Raw genomic sequence first — 18,659 nt, 5'->3', positions numbered from 1 at the left:
ATATTTAGTCTAAGTGGATCTCGCAAATTTCTCGTTCAGTCTTTATTGAAAAATTTTCTTATTCTCTTGAGAGAATATAATATGCATATTAACCAGATCATCTATTTGAGCCAAGTACGGTACTCAACCTAGAGCCGGTCTGATTTTAAGAGGATGAAGAAACCAAACACATCCTTAGTGGCTCTGGAGTCACTCTCAGGACTGATCCCTTTACTAGACCAAAGTACAGATTCACAATGCAAAATTCAATGTAATCTGACCCACCTTTCAAGTGGTTACAATTCCATTTTACAACAGTGAAATATGAGACCCAAGTTCAGCTTCTCTGAACTTCTAACTCAGTGTTCAAATAAAATGGCATGTTGGAAACATTTTACAGAATATAAATTATATATATGCACACATATACAACATGTACAGAACTAAAAACATGAAAAGGAAAGCTACATTTGCACTTAATAGAAAACGATGAGCTAGAGGCAACATTGTTCAAATGCTCAAATCGTTGCTAAGCCATCAACTGAGCACCAAATTTTCCAGCTGCGTTAGAAGAACATTTTAAGTACGTTAGCAAAAAGGTCTTTGGGAAGCTTCACAATGGAAGTGAAGTTCAGAAAGGTCAGTTTGGTCAAAGCCAGTCTGTTAAAAGCCAGTATATACACAGGCAACTGGGAAACTTTTAGTGCTCCAATCCGGTATATATATGATATCCCAGAAAATCTGATTAAATTGTTTCTTATAATCTACTGTCAAGGAATGCAAAGCAGGTCAGGGATCAACATTACTTATAAATGAAGCGACATGGTTCATTGCAGTTTTGAGATGGAAGATGTCTGTTTCTTAATCGGAGCAGATACTCCAGCAAATAAAAATGAAGATGAAAAAATGTGGATGAGGTCAGCAGCTTCAGATCAGAGAAGTTCAGCAAGGAAAAGAGGGAGCTCAGTGTCAGTGAACCAAGCCAGCCTAAGCATTCCTTCAGTGTCTTCGCTTCCCTAAAATAGATGTCAGTACAAAAATGCAGACAAGGGGAATTCATTCTTTCCCAGAGGAAAGAAACAGAGCAATTAGTGACACAGTTCACTATATACCCTTCTTGTTCCAGAAGTTAAAAGGCTCCAGCAAGTCCCAGGGTCACGCTTTCACACTCCCTGCTTTACTGTGAGAGGCCTGGGAAACACGATTGATGCTGCTTTCAATAAAGACCTTCAAGCCTTTTAAACCTTGCGCATAGAGATATTCCAGATACCAGTTCCACTTCTTTCCCTACAAAACCAGAAAGAATAGTCAGATGTGCAGAACATAGCGTTGTCTGTCTCTTAAACCAGGCTGAAAAGGTCTGCAAATATCATCTTCCGGTTTGACAACATCCATCCTAGTCTGTTCCCAAATGTCCAAAATTTTTGCTTATGTATTACACATTCTTAGCCTGAACATGACAAATCGTGAACTTTTATTTAATATTAAGATGTTTATAAATCCCAGTTCTAAAATGAGCAAAGTCTACTGGATCAACAGGGAACATGTCAGGAACCAAATGAACATGGATATTAAAGCCTTCATTCCATCACTAATGGTGATGGCCTTGAAAATTGCCTGGTTTTGCTTCACTAAACCAAGAAAAATCTTACCTTGATTAAACTGAAGTTGAAGGTGGTATCATCTGGCCAAGCCTTAAGGAGAGGGAATAAAAATAGTATCAAATCAGATAAAAAGTATGTCCAGAGTTGTCGGGCCTCTGCTTAGCCCCCTCCTGAACTGAGAATTGCAAGTGTGTAAAGAACTTCAGGGAAATTTTAAATCATGCTTCAGAATGGGCTTCTACCATCAGTGTGCCCACAAGTGGTAACAATATGGAGACCCTCTTGCCCTGTGCTGCAGCATTACTGGATAGCAACAGAGATTATTTATAGGTATCTTTAACCATTGTCTCTCTACAGTGTAAAAGCCACCCCCTCAAAACATTAGATAGATAATTCCCAACAATGAGAAAGAGCAAGAGGAGAGAATCTACTGACATTAAATTATTGCTTGTGTTCTCCGAGTGTGCTGCAGAGCAGTGCCCTCTGGTGCTCAGCACAGTATCTAAGAAAAGATGGCACTGCAGCTAAATAGTTTTTCCTGTCTTGAGACAGATCTGTGATAGTTGCTAAGCAATACCTCTTTCTTGGTTCTGAAGTAGGAAGAATGCAAAAGTTCTCCATCAGAAAGTTTTGGAGAGGTTTTTTTGTTTGGTTGGTTGGTTTGGGTATGTTTTGCTGTGTTTTTTGCTTTGGTTTTGTTTTCTTTTTTAACTTACAAAAGCTACAAGAAACCTCAGAACAGAAAGGATTAGACAAAAGACATGAAAAACTTCTGCTACAACAGTAGAGACACCAAGGAAAAGAAGTTGTATAGAACAAAAATAAAATAAGTCTCCTCTGGGAAAGACAAAACTTTAGTTTAATCAGCAGTAAGAGACAAACTACCTATGTTCAGGACACTGAGTATATAAATGAAGGCAAATTTGTGAAGTGTTCCTAACGAGCATTCTTTGCTTCAACTTTAACCTTAAGTTTCCCTTGCTTCATTTCAGGAATCACACCTACGCACACCTTCAGCATGCCGGTGTTCCTCAACACTGGTATCTTTGTGCACCCTTTGGATAGCCTACAAGACCCGATTTCTCAGAGCAGCATGCACATCTTGAAACAACTCCGGCAAGCTGCTCCCTCCACTATTCAGTAACTGCATTGGACACATGATGACACCTGGAATTCACAACTGCTACTAGCAGAGCTTGTATCAGACAATACAAGACAGTACCATATTATCTCACTGCTGTACTTGAAGTAGTTACTTGTATTTCTTGTTTAATAAGCCATTCTCAAAAGCTACTGCAAGAACCAGAAAGCACTGCTAAAAAGTTCTACTGCGTGCACCTGAATACAATTCAACTACTTCTTTCTTGACTTCCTGGAATTTAAATGTTTAGGTCACGCTCCATATTTTGTGGGGCAGGACAGTACCGGGACGCTTATACTGAATTATTTATTTCTTTATTTAGCTATTTTAGTTCTATCCTCAAAATTATCATAAGCACAAATTCAGATCTAAAACTGTCACATTCATGCTTTCATACCGTGCAAACAGACTATTCAAATTGTGCCACTGATCTGACAAAAACACGGAATGCCATAACAGCTTTTGAAAGCTCAGTTGACTACAAGTCAGCCAGTAGACTGAGAAACACTTCTTTAGAGAAACTGTCAAGACAGTACATCTGGTGCTGCCAAAAGCCCAGTTGCTGACCTACACCATTACCTGCTGCAGGAAGTGGACAGCATAGCCCATCAGGGCTGGATGGTAGACAATGTTAAAGCTGGTTTTGAATTCCTGCACTGCAGTTTTCTTCAGCAGTTCATCATCCATACGAAGACCTCGAGGATGAACATCCTTCTGGAATACACTGGATGTCCACAGACAACCCACCATAGCTATGACATACTGGTTGTACTCTTGGTATGTCTGCCTGCTGAACTTGAATTGCAGTATTTTCTGAGGGACAAGAACACAAATTAATAAATAGCATCCTCAAAGCAGTTGTGTACTTCCCCCAGTCCTTAAAAGGATGCCATCAGCATTCAGCCCAGCTTCCTTGCTAAGGTTCGTTCTAGCACATACCTGTTTACTCAGCTCATTTTCTTTTGCAGCCACCAAGTTGGTTCGATACCTGAAAAAACAAACAAAACCAGAAAGTTAGCAAATTTTTACTACCTACCAGTGTTGAAAAAAGCTGGAGGAATGTATTAAGAAAGCTTATTTCCTCCACAAGAGAGATTACCAATCTTTACTGGTAAAAAAAGAGAGACATATGAAAAAATAACTGAAAGTGACTTTATCAATTTGGCATGGACCCACCCTTTCCAGACAGAGTAGGGAGACATCCCATAATACTAATCTCTTAAATGATTGAAACATCCCTGGTTTGCCTGGGACAGTCACCTTCATAAAGATAATATATGCAAGAATTAACATACAGCCTTAAAAATCAGCAGAAAAATGCAGTGTATTTTTAAGAAGGGACATTTTCATTCACTAAGCAGAGGAACAGAAGCCACTGGAAGTAATGCAACTTGACAGTTGTTCTATATAATAAGCACTAGCTCCTCTTATTTCCCAGAGATCACCCTGTCACGTTAATTACCCTGCAGACTCCTTGAGAAAAAGCCACATGGAGAGCCCTGTGCCAGCTGTCAGCAATTGGCTACTCTTCTTCTCAGATGCAACCACTGGAAACAACAAGGCCAAGCACAGCAGCCATGTTGGTGGATCCTACAGAGCGCTAAACACTGCTGGTGTTTGGACCTGCAGACAACATAAGGCAATCCCAAATTCCCAGGGTTTGGAGGTGGCAGAATTACTTCCTAATCAGCACACATTACAGAATTTGTAAGGAAAAGATCAAGTTTAGTGGTCAAAGCACAGGAGTGAGAAGCTGTATAGTAACTACTAGTGATTCCAGCTGGCTGACTTAAGTTGTCTCAAAGCAATATGGGAACTCCTTTCTTCACATATGAAAGATATGGAAATAATACTAGGAAAGAGGTCACAATCCTGCTATTCTGGATAACAGACAAAAAAAAAAGTAGGAACTACAGCTATAAAATCCTGTATCATGAAAGCTGGACACAATTGGAACTTTCACCTTTGCCTTGCATGGTAAGAAAAAGTAATTTCAGATTTTACAACAAAGTAATTTCATTTCCAACAGACTGAAAGAGAAGACAAGGAGTCCCTACAGCTCACAGCATTTGTAGTACCTGTACATAATGTAGCAGAGCTGATTCAAGCTGACAGAATCCATGCTGAGAAGAGCTGGATAGAAAATTCCAGCAGGAGGCATTATCAACAAAGGCAGATTGTACCCCAGATACATGTCACACACCTGCAGGAATGAAGCAAATCCAGGCAGATTACTACAGCCATTAACAAATCCCAAAGCATCTAAGAGCAAAAGACAGCATGACACTGCGTTCCAGCCAGCGCTATCAGCTTCACCTAGGAGGGAAGGCCAGGGTGAAGCAATTCCCTTTGTTTCCTTCTCAGTATGAGACACACACTGGTGAATGTCTCAGTCTCTGCTTCAACCATTTAGGTATGCCATATGTTTTGACACTGTTACTTGCAGAGACAAAACTACCCAGGATCCAAGTAAAAAGGTAGCAGCCATTTTTTTTTTTTTTCTGATCTTTTGGATCATTCTGAAATATATATAGCTGGGATTGCACTTAAACCTGACCTTGTTCCTAACCTGGTTTGCTAATACCAGCAAGCCAAACACACCGTACATCTCTTCCAGTTGGGAAATTAAATCTTTCCATTTGACCTTGCTGGAATTGCATGAACACACAATGAAGCTTTGTTCTAAGAAAAGACGATATGGCCATAAAACATGGGTTTATCATCAGACTTATACTTAGAACTTTTTACATTTTGTTAGATTAGGCACAACAACTGTTTTAAGACTCCTTCCCTTATCCTCCTAACAGATTTTTCACCAGATTGTTTGCCAGACCTTCACCTTTCCTCCTGCCCTCAGTACAGCTATACCATGTAAGGCATAGGCAGATATTTGTAATTTAACTGAATTACTGATATTTTCAGAAAGCTAGACTTTGTACTTAATATCTCAGCTGCATGATTTTAGAAATCTCTGGGAGTTCTGAATACATAAGCAAAATGTCAAGAAAAAATTAAAATCCTAGTTGTCTGCTAGAGCACTAATAATCATATATCCAAGGGTGCATGACTCCCTGTATATTTCCATAAAAATGAATATTCATTTATTTTAAACACAGCCTTATAACAAGTGCTGTTGCCCATTAGTTTTGTGCATTTTTAACAGACATTTTAGTCACAAGTAGATCCCAGAACTATCGTTGTTTTTTCTACTCATCACAATTTTATTCAAATTGTAGAAGCAACAGCTGCATGGCTGGAGTTCACGTGGCAGTAAGCACATCTACAGAGAGGATGTGAGGAAGCTAGAGAATAGGCATAAGCCTATTTTATGCTTCTTAGTTTGTCTACAGGACAAACTGTGAAAAAAACTTCAATTTTTAAGGGAACATTTAAGAAAAAATATCAGGATATGTTGTTTGAAATTGAACTGAACGTTGTTCTTTTCTATAAATTAGCTTTAAACTTGTTATGCCATATTGTTACTTCCCTTTCATAGTTCACCTCTAACTTAAGATTAGCCACTTTCCAGCAGTGTATTCTGTTCTGCCTATGGATGCAGCAGCAGCAGCTGCTATCACCTGTAGATCTACCAAGTATTGGGAACATTCTTGCATTTAACCACAAAGTTCTGTAAATTATAGTGAGGAAGGTGTTTTCATGCTCTAGCTGTAAAAGTGCTAACAGTCTTTAGAGTACTGGGATTTTGAAAGTCAAAATGAATGGGATACATACGGTCTCATAGAAATCCAAGATGAAGTACAGCAAGAAAGTAGTATTATTTTCCAAACGCAACGCAACAGTAGAGATCCATCCGACAAAGTGGACAAGTTCAGCCACTGTGTTCACTAGTCCAGAAAGAGTGGTATTCCTGCAGCAATGGCATGATGCAATGTTAGTATACGCACCTCTTTGCAAACGGTAAAGAAGGGTAAAAAAGAAACTGAAGATTATCCTTTTGCTGCACCAGGCATTCAGCAACATGCATTTGCTCTTCAGTATACCCACTAACACATTGTTACCAATATTATAAACATGTCAGCTGCTAGTGTTACAAGGATTTTGACCTCTGGACATTTCAGTTTTCAATGTCAACAGAAATACTTCTAAAAAAAGAACAAACAGGATTGACAAGGTAGTTTACAATATAGAAGGTTAATAATGCTGTAATGTTTATGCTAAGTCAGTCTTTATGCTAGATAATAGGGCTAGAACATATATATAAACACACTAGTGAACAACGTACAGAGCACTGTATCGAACTTATTTCAGACAAACTTACAAAGAATGGACTTGAAAGCCAGACTCTGAATTCAGATGAATCACATGCCAATTTAACCAGTTACACAACAGCTCTTTGAGGCTCTCAAGAACACTGCACTGCAAGAGACAAAAAAGAAAACAGGCTGACAGCAATTTATATAAGTGAATTACACTAAGTAAAAAATGCCATGAGAATTGACATATACAAGGAATGATACCAAGAGTTTCTTAGTGAGATAATTGCATGTCCCCTTGATCTGAATGTATGCATTACATAGCTTTTCTTGGAGAATGTGAGTTTCAAATACTGAGTTAAAATTGCAATAAACCAAACCAGCTATTGTCTTGCGTACTACCAGCTCTTTTTATTTCCAGTGCCCTAGTTTAATTCCAGTCAAAAAAGAAAATCTCAAAGGCACTCAAATTCCTGAAGAAGTTACATTGTAAGTATATATTTTACCCTTATTTGGGCACAGACTTCCCCAAAAGAAGTCCCCTATACAATGCCTCAGACTGCTACACCTGACGTAAGTGCAGACAGCAATATCAACTAGAATAAACAGCCACTGTATTCACTTAAATTACCTTAAAGTAAAGGGATGATGTGAAAAAAAGCTGTGCCAGAGGATCATAGAGATGTGACTTCATTTCTGAAACAAATGAGAAACCAGTATGATAATCTGTGCACAAATTTTATCCCCCAAGATCAGACACTGTCCAGCCTCACCCAAAGGATGTACAACACATACCAGAGAAACTGTTAAGGGGGATCCAACTCACAAGCCTGAGGAATTGTGATCGGCAGGAGAAGCCGTCCCAGAGAGGAAGGCTCCTATACAGGAACTCTTCACAGGAAGAAAATCCCTCCTACAAAGCAGAGGATGAACATTCAAAAATTCATCTTATATGCCTGCACCTTGCCAGCCTCACTTCACCCTGGAAAAGGGGCTTACACCTCCTTCCTGCCATACAATTCACCAGGACATTCAAATTATCATTCTCAAATTTTTTTTCCTGCAGGAAACAAGGCCATCTCCAGAAAAATCGACCTACTCTAAGAATATGTATTTTTATTAATTGAGACAATGTCACTTCTCAGAGATACTACAGGAAACAGGTAAGTCCCAAAAGTGTGTTACGACAAGACTGTGAATTCCTTGGCTTACACAAAACGGGCACTTACCTGCAAAAAGCACTCTGTTTTGTAGACAGTCTCCAGGAAGTCCTTGAATTCTTCTTCATGTTGGTAATTATCAGCCACACACCAGGTGCATTCTAAATCAGAAAGCATACTGTATTTGAATATGAACACAGCAAGAACAACAATCAGAAACAAAATCCAGTTTTCCTCCAGTTGTTATAAGCCTAAATGATTATCACTATAAAACTGAATAGCACAGTACCATTGTTGAAAGGTGACAAGCCTCACACATCCTTTACCTCCCTACCATGCAAAGTAATACCAAGCTCCTACCTTCCTGAAGAACCTGGCTCATCCAATAGTACAGCCTCAAGAAAACAGATTCATCTTTGATGCAATTCATATAGTGAAGCAATAAAGGGTTTGTTAGCACTGAACCCATCTGGGAAGGAAACTGCAAGAGAAATCAAGAAATAGTTATTTAATATTTACATCAGCAAGTTGCTAGAGAATCTCATTCTATCAGTTGTCCAGTCCTTTTACCAGTAACAAGACCATCTCCAGTTGTTATTGGAGTATATACACCAGTGACAAGACCAACTCCAGATGAGTTCTGACCCTCAGGTAGGACTAGATGCTCTGTTAGAACTAGGTAGTCCACACACTCTTCACATATAAGCAGGGCATAGAGGAATATAGTTTGATCTCTGAAAACATTCAGTGAGCTTACCAAGACCTTCCTGAAACTCACCTCTAGACGGTGGATATTTTGTAGGAGCTGAGGAAAGGTCTGTAGCTGCTCCACTGGAAAAGACTCATTCATCCTGTACAAATCAACATGGTTTTTTTCCCTGTCCTCTTCTAAATCATTTTTGTTTGTACTGTTTGCAGGTATAATCAACTGGGTATTCCATTTCTGTAGAAAAGAAACATAAATGAATAGCAATGACTCAGTTTCCAATGCAATCAGGTATGCTTGTGACCAGCATTCCTGTAAAGACCCTGGTTTTTGCAAAAAAGGTATCCAGGCTTTCATTATAATGGGAATGCTGCATTTCTATATAGCTACTCCACCCTTCCCAGTGCTGAAATAAAGCCCGACTCCCAGTATTTGGCAATATTCATAATTAAAGTAGCTACTTGACACCTTCTAGGGTCTGCCTTAGGCCCATAACCTACCCTTTTTCGTGACCGAAGTTGAACTGTGCCTAAGAACAGCAGCCGGGGCACTGGAGAGTTCTGTTTGTTTCTTTGCCTTACTGCATTGATTGCTGCTTTCCATGGGCCCTCTGAATTCTTGAAATAAGTCTGAAAACATAAATCAGATATCTATACAAGAAGTCAAACTAAAGCAAAGCAACAGAAAGATCAGTTTCTAGCCTAATAAACATCACCACAGTATGTGTAATACACTCAACTCTGCTTGACAGACCAAGAGGCTAGGTTTTCACAGCACGGAACTCTCATCACTCCTCAGTTTCATTACCTTTTGTGACTACAATTCAAGTTATGCTTTTATTTCCTTCTCGTGCCCCCTTCTTCAGAAGAAATCTCCAGCACTTCTGATTTATAATCCTCATTGAGATCAATCATCAGTTCGTAGATTAAATCTCAAGTATACATTGAGATAAAACATGACCAAGGTATGCTTTTGCAAGTTGCTAGGAAAGTTTCCCAAATTCAGCATCAGTGATACCCACCAAACAGAACGATTCCATGAGTAATCAAGTCCTCAAGTTAATGTAGATAGTACTGCTGAAAAGAAAACTGAAAAAATGAACCCAACACCTTTTCTGCACAAAACGTTTTGTCACTTCAATTACAATGAGCCTTTAAATCCCAATCAAGTGCCAAACCATCATAAAAGTATTCAGATTGGTTTGGGTCTAGGTAATCAAGCTATTATTATACAAGTCAACACAGTTTATTCATAAAAACAATTGAAGATGTACTTGGGTTTTAGTTGCTAGTTATTTCACTTCTGTGCATGCCAAAAAATGTAAATTCTCCAACAGACAGCACAATGCTAAGTATAAATTTATACAGCAAAGTACATAAGCAGATTGAAATCAAACAAGCTTTCTTTTATAGAAACACAACTTGCCTACATATAAATTGTCTTCTAAAAAAAGTCAAAAAAACAAAACAAACCCTAAGTCTATCCCGTTGAAGTAACAAAAGAAAATTTGTTGCAGAATTTAGGTCTTGCTGCTAATTTCCTATACATATATTCAGTTTCTTCTACATATGTTCTACTTGGTCAAAGGGCTAAGCATACATGTAGGCCTCTCTAAAAGCAGAGTAATTTTTTGCTGTTACCTTGAGGCTCTGACAAATCACCTTACTATATTTTTTCCCCACTTTTTTCTCTTTCTTATGGCATAGACTTCTCAAGTGGGAAGTTACTTACTGACTTCCATTGTTATTTGTACTTAAAGTGAGCAACTTGAACAATGCCTAGTCCAAATAAGACACCTGGTTTCCTGAAGAACTTAACTTTGTGTCAAACAAGTCAAAACCAGCAAAAACACCAAAAGGAGGATTAAAGTAATCCTCGTAAGGATAAAAGCGGATACCATTCCATTCCAAATCATCTCATTGTGCTGAAGAGGAAAGAAAAAAGGAATCCTCATTAAGTCTGATTTTTCCAGTGAAAAGAGTAAATAGAATTAATCTTCACCACTAAATCATGGTACAGCTTAAGTGGAAATCTTGGTACAAATACTGGTGTAAGTACTGGTTCCAAATAGATTAAATCCAGTTCCTTACCTTCACTTTCCCAGGAAGGGTTATCGTCACCAGCTCAGGACAGAAGATTTTGTAAAGTGATAGTAGAGCCTGCAGATGAGACTGCATTCCCTGTAAAATAGCAGCACAAGAGGAAAAATGTGGGGGATGTATTTAATATACAAATGGAATACTGTATTCTAGAAGCAAAAAAAACCCCAGTGATTACTAAAAGCTTTCTAAAGCTACATGTCAGTAAGTAACCGTACATGAACAACTGCAAATGAAATGAAGGACAGGAACTGTGTCAGTATCACAGGAAGAGGACTGAAGGAGGAACTTGCTGTAGTCAAAACTAATAAAAAGGAACTTAATCAACAGTCTTCAGCTGTCTAAATGCTCCAAAACCACGCTGTTATAGTGTTGTGGTTTAAGCCCAGCCAGCAACCAAGTACCACGCAGCTGCTCACTCACTTCTCTCCCCCAACAAGATGAGGAAGAGAACTGGGGGGGTGGGAGGTAAAAAAACATGGGTTGAGATAAGAACAGATTAAAAATTGAAATAAAATAGGAACAGTAGCAATAACAATAATTACAATGAAGAGGAGAGGGCGAGAGAGGAATAAAACCCAAGGGGGGGGGGACGGACGGGAACCACCAAAAAAAAAAAAGTGATGCACAATACAATTGCTCACTGACCCATGCCCAGCCAGTCTCCTAGCAGCGATGGGTGCTTCCCGGCCAACTCCCCCAGTTTATATACAGAGTATGTCATTCTATGGTACGGAACGTCCCTTTCGGTAGTTTGGGTCAGCTGTCCTGGCTCTGCTCCCTCCCAGCTTCTTGTGCACCTACTCTCTGGCAGAGCATGGGAAATTTCAAAAGCCCTTGACTTAGAGTAACCGCTACTTTAGCAGCAACTAAAACAGTGTGTTATCAACATTATTTTCAGACTGAATCCAAAACACAGCACTGCACCAGCTACTAAGAAGAAAATTAACTCTATCCCAGCAAAAACCAGGACATACGGGTTTTCTTACAAAACAACAGGACAAGATCCTCTACAATCTTCTATTTCTCAGTTGCTTTTGTTACTACTAGAAAAAGGAAGAGGAATAGAAAATTAAAAGTGGTAATACATAAATTAAGCTGCCCCTTGTTTCAGAGATTTTACCACGCCTAGCCATAAAATGTATAGCTTTGTGCATGCCATTGCATGTGCTCGCAAAACGCAAATGAGAATTAGGGACGCACATTCAAGACAGACAAGGCTTGATGCTACAAAGACTACAACCTACTATTCCAAGTCTAACCTTGTCCTGAGACACTAGCCAACGCTGCTCCATCCTGTAAGGACATCAGTCTTACAAAATGCCTTATTAACCACAGTTCAAACACTGGAAGATCTAAAATAAACTCACCATTTTTGCTTGGAGGTCAAGCAGTCTCCTAATCCGAAAAGGTTTGACTGGAAATACAATTAAGAACATAATGGATTTAAAAACCACTATCAGACATTCAAGCAAAAATGCAGTATCACTTTTATTATAGAAAGTCACAGCAAAGCAATCAGAGCCAATCAGTCTTTCTAGGCTAATAGACAGGTTTCCAATTCAGAAAGCGTTACACAAATCAGACTGACCTACCATCTCATGCTTCCTTGCCTCAAAAGCAATATATTGGCTAGTCATTGTATTAGCTCCATTGGAAGAAAAGGCAGCGCCAGCAAAAAGAATAAGACACAAAATGGTATTCCATCTCATATAATTGGATAGACTCACCATTTTCTTTCCTGGTCAGCAGGTAGAGCAGGTGGCAGACATAAGGGCACTGCAAAGGAAAGGCAGCAATGAGCTATCCTGCATGTGCAGACTGCTAACCAGGATACACTAAAAGCAACATACAGGCTTCACAAGTTAATACTGTTTCATTCAGTTGGCTGCACTGTGTCCCCGTTAGGGCAGAGTATACCCTACTTCCCCCCTCAGGAAACAGCATGTTTTTCACGTCACATATGTCAGTTTTATTTAGAAAAATTATCTGCACTATGAACAGTCCCTATAGTAAGACTGGAGCTCACTGCATATATTGATTGTTTTTTGGAACATAATCTAGATATCTCAGGAGCCAGCAGTGAAAGTACAATTACATTTTCAAACAGAAAGGCACCTTTGAATCAAAATAATTAGAGCTTCTAACTACACTTGAGACTGTAAGGGTCTTAAATTAGTTTCACACCAACTCCAGCATGCTTTCCAATTGGTCCATCATGCTTGAAAATACTGTTTTAAAGAGTAAGAACTTAAATCAGTTTTATGAAAAGGTGAAAAAGTATAAAAACATGAAACTATTAAAATCTTTCCAAGAAATAAAACTCAAACTTCAGGAACTTTAAAAGTCTTAACGACAAAATATTCTAAACTGAAAGAATATCAACTATTTCATTTCTGTCTCATATGACTGCCAAGACCATCTTAATATGAACTGAATCCAAACACTTCTAATATTCCAGCACCTGGATTTTATAGTTGCCATAAAGCATAAATCTCCTGATTGCTTGTTCTCATTTAAACTATATCTCAAATCAATTCATTAGAACACCATTTAGTTTTTCACCTTTAAATAAATATTGCTATAAAACGTGGTTTTTTCTTTTAGCGTGAGGTATGCAGCACATCAGTTTCTCCCCAGGAGCGGGAGACTTCACCTGCTGATGTCCAATATAAAAGGCAATCCCAGAGACTGCAGCAGCATCATAGTTACTCTTGGGTATTAAGACAAAATATCCTGTCACTGTTTGTGATGCAGGCTAACAATGCTTGGAAACATGTTTAAACAACCAGACCACAGCACTGAAAGTAAATTAACCCTACAGTACTTCCCTGTTTATGAATTTAAGTTTTACTCAGCAATCTTAGAATGCAAAATGAAAAAAAAAAATTCCAGCCATCAGAAAATAGCCTCTAACCAACAGCTACTCCAGACTACTTTGAGTATTAATATGCATACTAATGAACATTTAGGTTTATTTTGTTGATTCCACATATTCTTCAGCTATCCTTACCATCTTCTCATCTTGCAGGAAGGAAAAGAAGAAACCATAGAGGGCATAAATTTGTTCCTTGTGATCAATGAAGTCAAACATTGTGATCAGCCATTTTAAAAAAAGCAGCTGCAGGCAAGAAAAAAAGACATATTACATTGTGATGGGCAAAAGCAAGACCAACCGATCACTAGCTGATTTAAGAGACACAACCATTAAGGTTACACGCCACTCTCAAGGACAACCAGATAGCTACAGATGACCAGTACAGGAATAATTTAGCTATGGAAGTAAGTCTGCCAAAAGCACAAACACCCGTATCAGAATGGAAAAAGCAGCCGAGATCCGAGTATGTGCTAACCATCAAATATGATCTGAGGGCCCCTCACAAGACAGACATTGAGGTACTGGAGCACATCCAAAGAAGGGCAACAAAGCTGGTGAAGGGCCTAGAGCACAAATCTTATGAGAAGCAGCTGAGGGAACTTGGGGAATATAGCCTGGGAAAAAGGAGGCTCATGGAAGACCTTATGCTCTCTACAACTACCTGAAAGTAGGTTGTAGCAAGGCAGGTATCAGTCTCTTCTCCCTGGTAGCAAGTGATAGGACTTGCTATCTACTCATTAAGAGGAAAGAGCCTCAAATTGCACAAGGGGAGGCTGAGACTGGATGTTAGGAAAAATTTCTTCATGGAAAGGGTGGTCAAGCATTGGAACAGACTGCCCAAGGGAGTGGTTGAGGCACTGTACCTGCAGGTATTTAAGACACGCAGATGTGGTGCTTTAGGGACATGGCTTAGTGGTAGACTTGGCAGTGTTAGGTTAACAGCTGGACTTGATCTTAAAAGTCTTTTTCCAACCTAAACGATTCTATGATGTAAACTTTGAGGAGACTATGTGAAGACAAAAGACTGTTTTGCTAATGTTAAGTCAAGTCCTGCTGCCACGGCCAAAGTACACAGAACCTATGGGATACCCTTGCTGAAGATGGTGAAGAATGCCTCACATAGCTGAAGTATTTCACAGAAATATTGGTGGAGAAACCATTCCTAAGGAATTCAGATACGTAAGGCAAGCAGGAACTGTGCAAACTTCCAATCACACTTAAAAAAAGCATTCTTCAGTTCCCACTGCCATTCCAGCAATGGGGGTGTCTGCCAACCTTTCTAAATGACAGTATGTTAGGTAAGTATTTCCAGGATTTTTGCTTCCTGAAAATAATCTGTCCTCACCACCCCTGTGCAGAAGCAATAACTACTGTGAGCATTTACTAAGTTACCTGGACATTGCCTGAGCATTTGCCGACACAGAGCCAAGATACAGATGAAACCACAGAATTTTCTGGTATTACTGAGGCTGGAACCAGGCTCTTCAGTAAATGAGTATTCAGTGTATCAGCTGGAAAATATACAATTTTAAATAAGACTGTGCTCATGTACCAGGTTCTTTAATAGGGTTTTGCAGCTTCAGTCAAAATTTCCTCTGGACAAGATTATTCAAAGCTTCATTGCTTAAATTAACAGCACACAAGAATCTAGTAGGGACTTAACTATCTCTCAATTTTTTTGAGGTACAGTTCTTCCCAACTTAAAGAAAGAAAACGGAATATCGAGTATTGGCAAGACAACCAAAAGTAACACAAATTTCTGGTTAATATTCAACAACCAGTTCCTTCAGCAAAAGTCTATATGACTGTCAGTCAGACATCAGCAGATTAATGTTCTGGAGGTAAGCTAGTAATTTTAAATAAAGAACAGCACTAAATGACTTGCATAGTGGGAAACAAATCTTGTGTGCTCCTCTAGGGTTGGAGGGAGGGGGAAGTTTAGGGGGTTTTATTTTTATTGAATATTTCATTATTTAGAAGCACCAATGTTGGCCACCACTTCTAAGAAAGCACCGTAATGGCTGCACTGACACTGCTGAATTGATTGTTAGGATGACATTTTAAATTTATCAAATCTCACTAACACAACTATGTGTTTGTTCAATTATTTTGATCAAAGAAACCTATATAAACAGTTACAACAAGGAAAAAGACACAATGACTGCTAAGGACACCCTTTAAGCCTATCAGAGACCTGCAGTTACAAGCAAAGGAAATAAGCTTCTCAAAAAATATCTGTAACAAGCTGAAATGTCTTTCTGGATATCACTCCCCTGTAGCAAGAACTGAGGTTATTTTTAGCATGAACTCAGAAATTACACTGAAACATTCCAGAAAGATTTTATGCTTCATATAAGTACCTACAATACAGTCACCGTAAACACATTATCTCAAGCAGGTTTGACTAGAGGGGAAAAAGATGTTCTCAGAAAACATGCTAGTAGTACATAAACATTTTACCAAATTTGCCACTGAGTGCCACATTTAGCAATATAGCAAATCCTTCAGGGGGTAACCCTCTTTGCAAGGCAATGCTTTCCACAGTAGTCAAGTGTTTCTGCAGAGCGTGGTCCTTTTTCAGTGAAACACTATCTTGAACTAGGGGGAAAAAAAAAATAGATGACAAACACAAGGATGAAACAGCTGAACTGAAAATTAACTATTTTAAACTTCTCTGCATGGTCCTTACATATATTCCTTTTTGTTGGGTTCTGTATATATTAATAGAAAGGGGAAAACCTTTTAAGGCATTAAAAAATTATTACAAAGCTCAGGCATTAAAGAGAGAAAACAGCAGGTAAAATTATTTTATTGTTACTAAAAATTTAGTTATTATCCTTTTCAGTCCAAGGTACCTAACCTTAAAACTGCTCTTACCTTTCTCAAAGAAGCTCAAAGCTTGCTCAAGAGAGTCTTGCTTGCTGCCATTTTGCTGATCGTTAGGAGACTGATGATTCTGAACACTTTTTTCAGGGTCAATTCTCCCTCCTTTTTGCCATGCAGAGAGATCGGTTTGATGTTTATGAACTTGCAGAGGCTGCTTTGGGGTCTTAGAAGTCTGACTTCGCTGCATCTTTCAGACTGCCAACTGAGACTGAAGAATTTTACTCATTTGTCACGTGGGTTCCAATCCTTCATTACAAAGCAGCAAAAAAGCAGATCAGCCTCTGACAGCTGAAGAACATCAGAGAGCTGGTTCCCTGCGAGAAAAGAAAAAATTATTTTCCTGACAGACAGACTGTAGAGGGATACTGTATAAGGTAACAAAGTAACTTGAGGAAAACATTTGGAGTTGCCTGCTCCCAAAAAGACCATACAATACTCAGAAGGTGCATAAACAGTGTATCAAAACTCCATCCTTTCTTTCATGAAAAAATGGAAGAAAAAAAAATCACAAACATTAAACCCCACTCCTTTTATTTAAAGGTTACCTGATAAAATTTTGTATAGTATTTTTATCCAAAAATTAACATAACCAGAAAGTTAACAAAACACAGTCAACAGTTTTCTTCTGAGCTTATTTTGTGGATTATCAGTTTATTTACTTGTCTGTGTATGCCAGTGTAATCAGGAAACAGGTCGTGATTTCCTGCAAGGCAGCATACGGATTTTAGAGGATCATAACAGCACTTATCTTCCTACTTTAAAAAAATTGGTTTCTCCTGCAGCCTTTCTACCTATCAACTAGGACTGAAAAAAATGACACTTTAGTACACTTCCAAGTATGAGAGCTACCAACACTGCAAAACCGCCTAGCTCCGAGTGAAATACAACCATGAAAAGCAGAATTTTCTCCTCAATATGTTGGAGATATCAACTTTTCACCCACAAGATGTGAAGTTTTACTACAATCTCCGGAATTTGGTTGAGTATGCGTGCATGTTCCTGGATTGCTGGAGCCTATCTTTTGCTTCCCAGCTTTCCTGACGCAGTAAACCAGAACGATTCACAATTCACACTCCCTCTTCAGCTCTCACTTCCTTGGGACGTTAGAATCATCCCTATTTTCCTATAGGTTTGTTTGTCACTGACTTCTCTGTGCAGCGTACCAAGAAGAAATCTCTGCATAGCTATGTCAAGACCTCCTCTGAAGCACACACAGTGTATTTGCATTTACAAATGAAACTTACTGACTCCAGGTGAAACGTACCCCCTCAGCATTCAAAAGCAACACCGAAGACATAGGAACTCCCACAAAAATGCTTTGCATGATGGTGCCTAAGAATAACAGATGCTACAAAACAGCAGAAACTCCCGGTAACGACTGCGGTGCGGTTAGAGGAGCTGGAACTGACAGGTAAGGGTTGCAGAAATCGCTGAACGCTCTGGGATCTTGGCTCTTGCCCCCCGAACCGGGGCAGGCGGCTCAGGAAGGGCAGAGCCAGCAGCCCTGGGTCACCACAGCGCGGGCTGCAGCCGCAGCTCTCGCACCGGCTCCCCGGGCGCCGGCCCCACCCGTTTTGTTGTGGATTTTTTCCGGCTCTGCCAGGAAGGCCTGGTGTGGGAGAGGCCTTAACGCACAACTACCGGGCAGGCTGGCCCAGCAAAGCCACCGCCGCGCGGGCTCCGCAGTGCCAGGCGCTCCCACGCCGCTGCGGGCACGGACGCCCCTCTCCCCCCCCAGCTCCCCACAGCGGCGCCCTCCAGCCGGCCGCCCGCAGCAGACCCGAGGGAGCGGAGGGAGCCGCGGTCCTCCCGGCTCAGGGGCCCCAAACCCGTCGGGAGAAACCGCCCCGGTGCGGTGCCCAGCCGGGGGTCCCGCCGCAGCCCCCACCTGCCACAGGCGCCAGCTCCAACCGCCCGCAGTTCAAACTCCGCGCCGCTCGCCGCGCATGCGCGCTGCCGCCTGCCGCGGGGGGGAGGCGGGGGCGCGGCCCG

At 40.0% G+C, this 18,659-nt stretch overlaps 1 protein-coding gene across 1 annotated transcript; it reads right to left on the bottom strand.

The window, feature by feature from the left end:
• Positions 1–27: 27 nt before the first annotated feature.
• Positions 28–18,658, bottom strand: CENPI (centromere protein I). The gene is made up of 21 exons (XM_080365489.1): positions 18,556–18,658; positions 16,659–16,981; positions 16,242–16,379; positions 15,174–15,292; positions 13,917–14,024; positions 12,634–12,682; positions 12,274–12,320; positions 10,895–10,984; positions 9,305–9,433; positions 8,877–9,041; positions 8,459–8,579; positions 8,168–8,259; positions 7,734–7,851; positions 7,570–7,634; positions 7,004–7,101; positions 6,457–6,592; positions 4,803–4,927; positions 3,664–3,712; positions 3,304–3,537; positions 1,632–1,673; positions 28–1,266 (listed from the first exon to the last, which is right to left on the bottom strand). The coding sequence occupies exons 2-21, from the start codon at positions 16,852–16,854 to the stop codon at positions 1,135–1,137; spliced, it is 2,253 nt and encodes a 750-aa protein (XP_080221615.1). The 5' UTR covers positions 16,855–16,981; positions 18,556–18,658; the 3' UTR covers positions 28–1,134.
• Between the last annotated feature and the right edge of the window lies 1 nt (position 18,659).

Source organism: Falco punctatus (genome assembly GCF_963210335.1).
Source record: "Falco punctatus genome assembly, chromosome: 15".
NCBI lineage: Eukaryota > Metazoa > Chordata > Aves > Falconiformes > Falconidae > Falco > Falco punctatus.
Note: the sequence above shows the minus strand (reverse complement) of the source record. Positions and strands in the feature narration are given on the sequence as shown.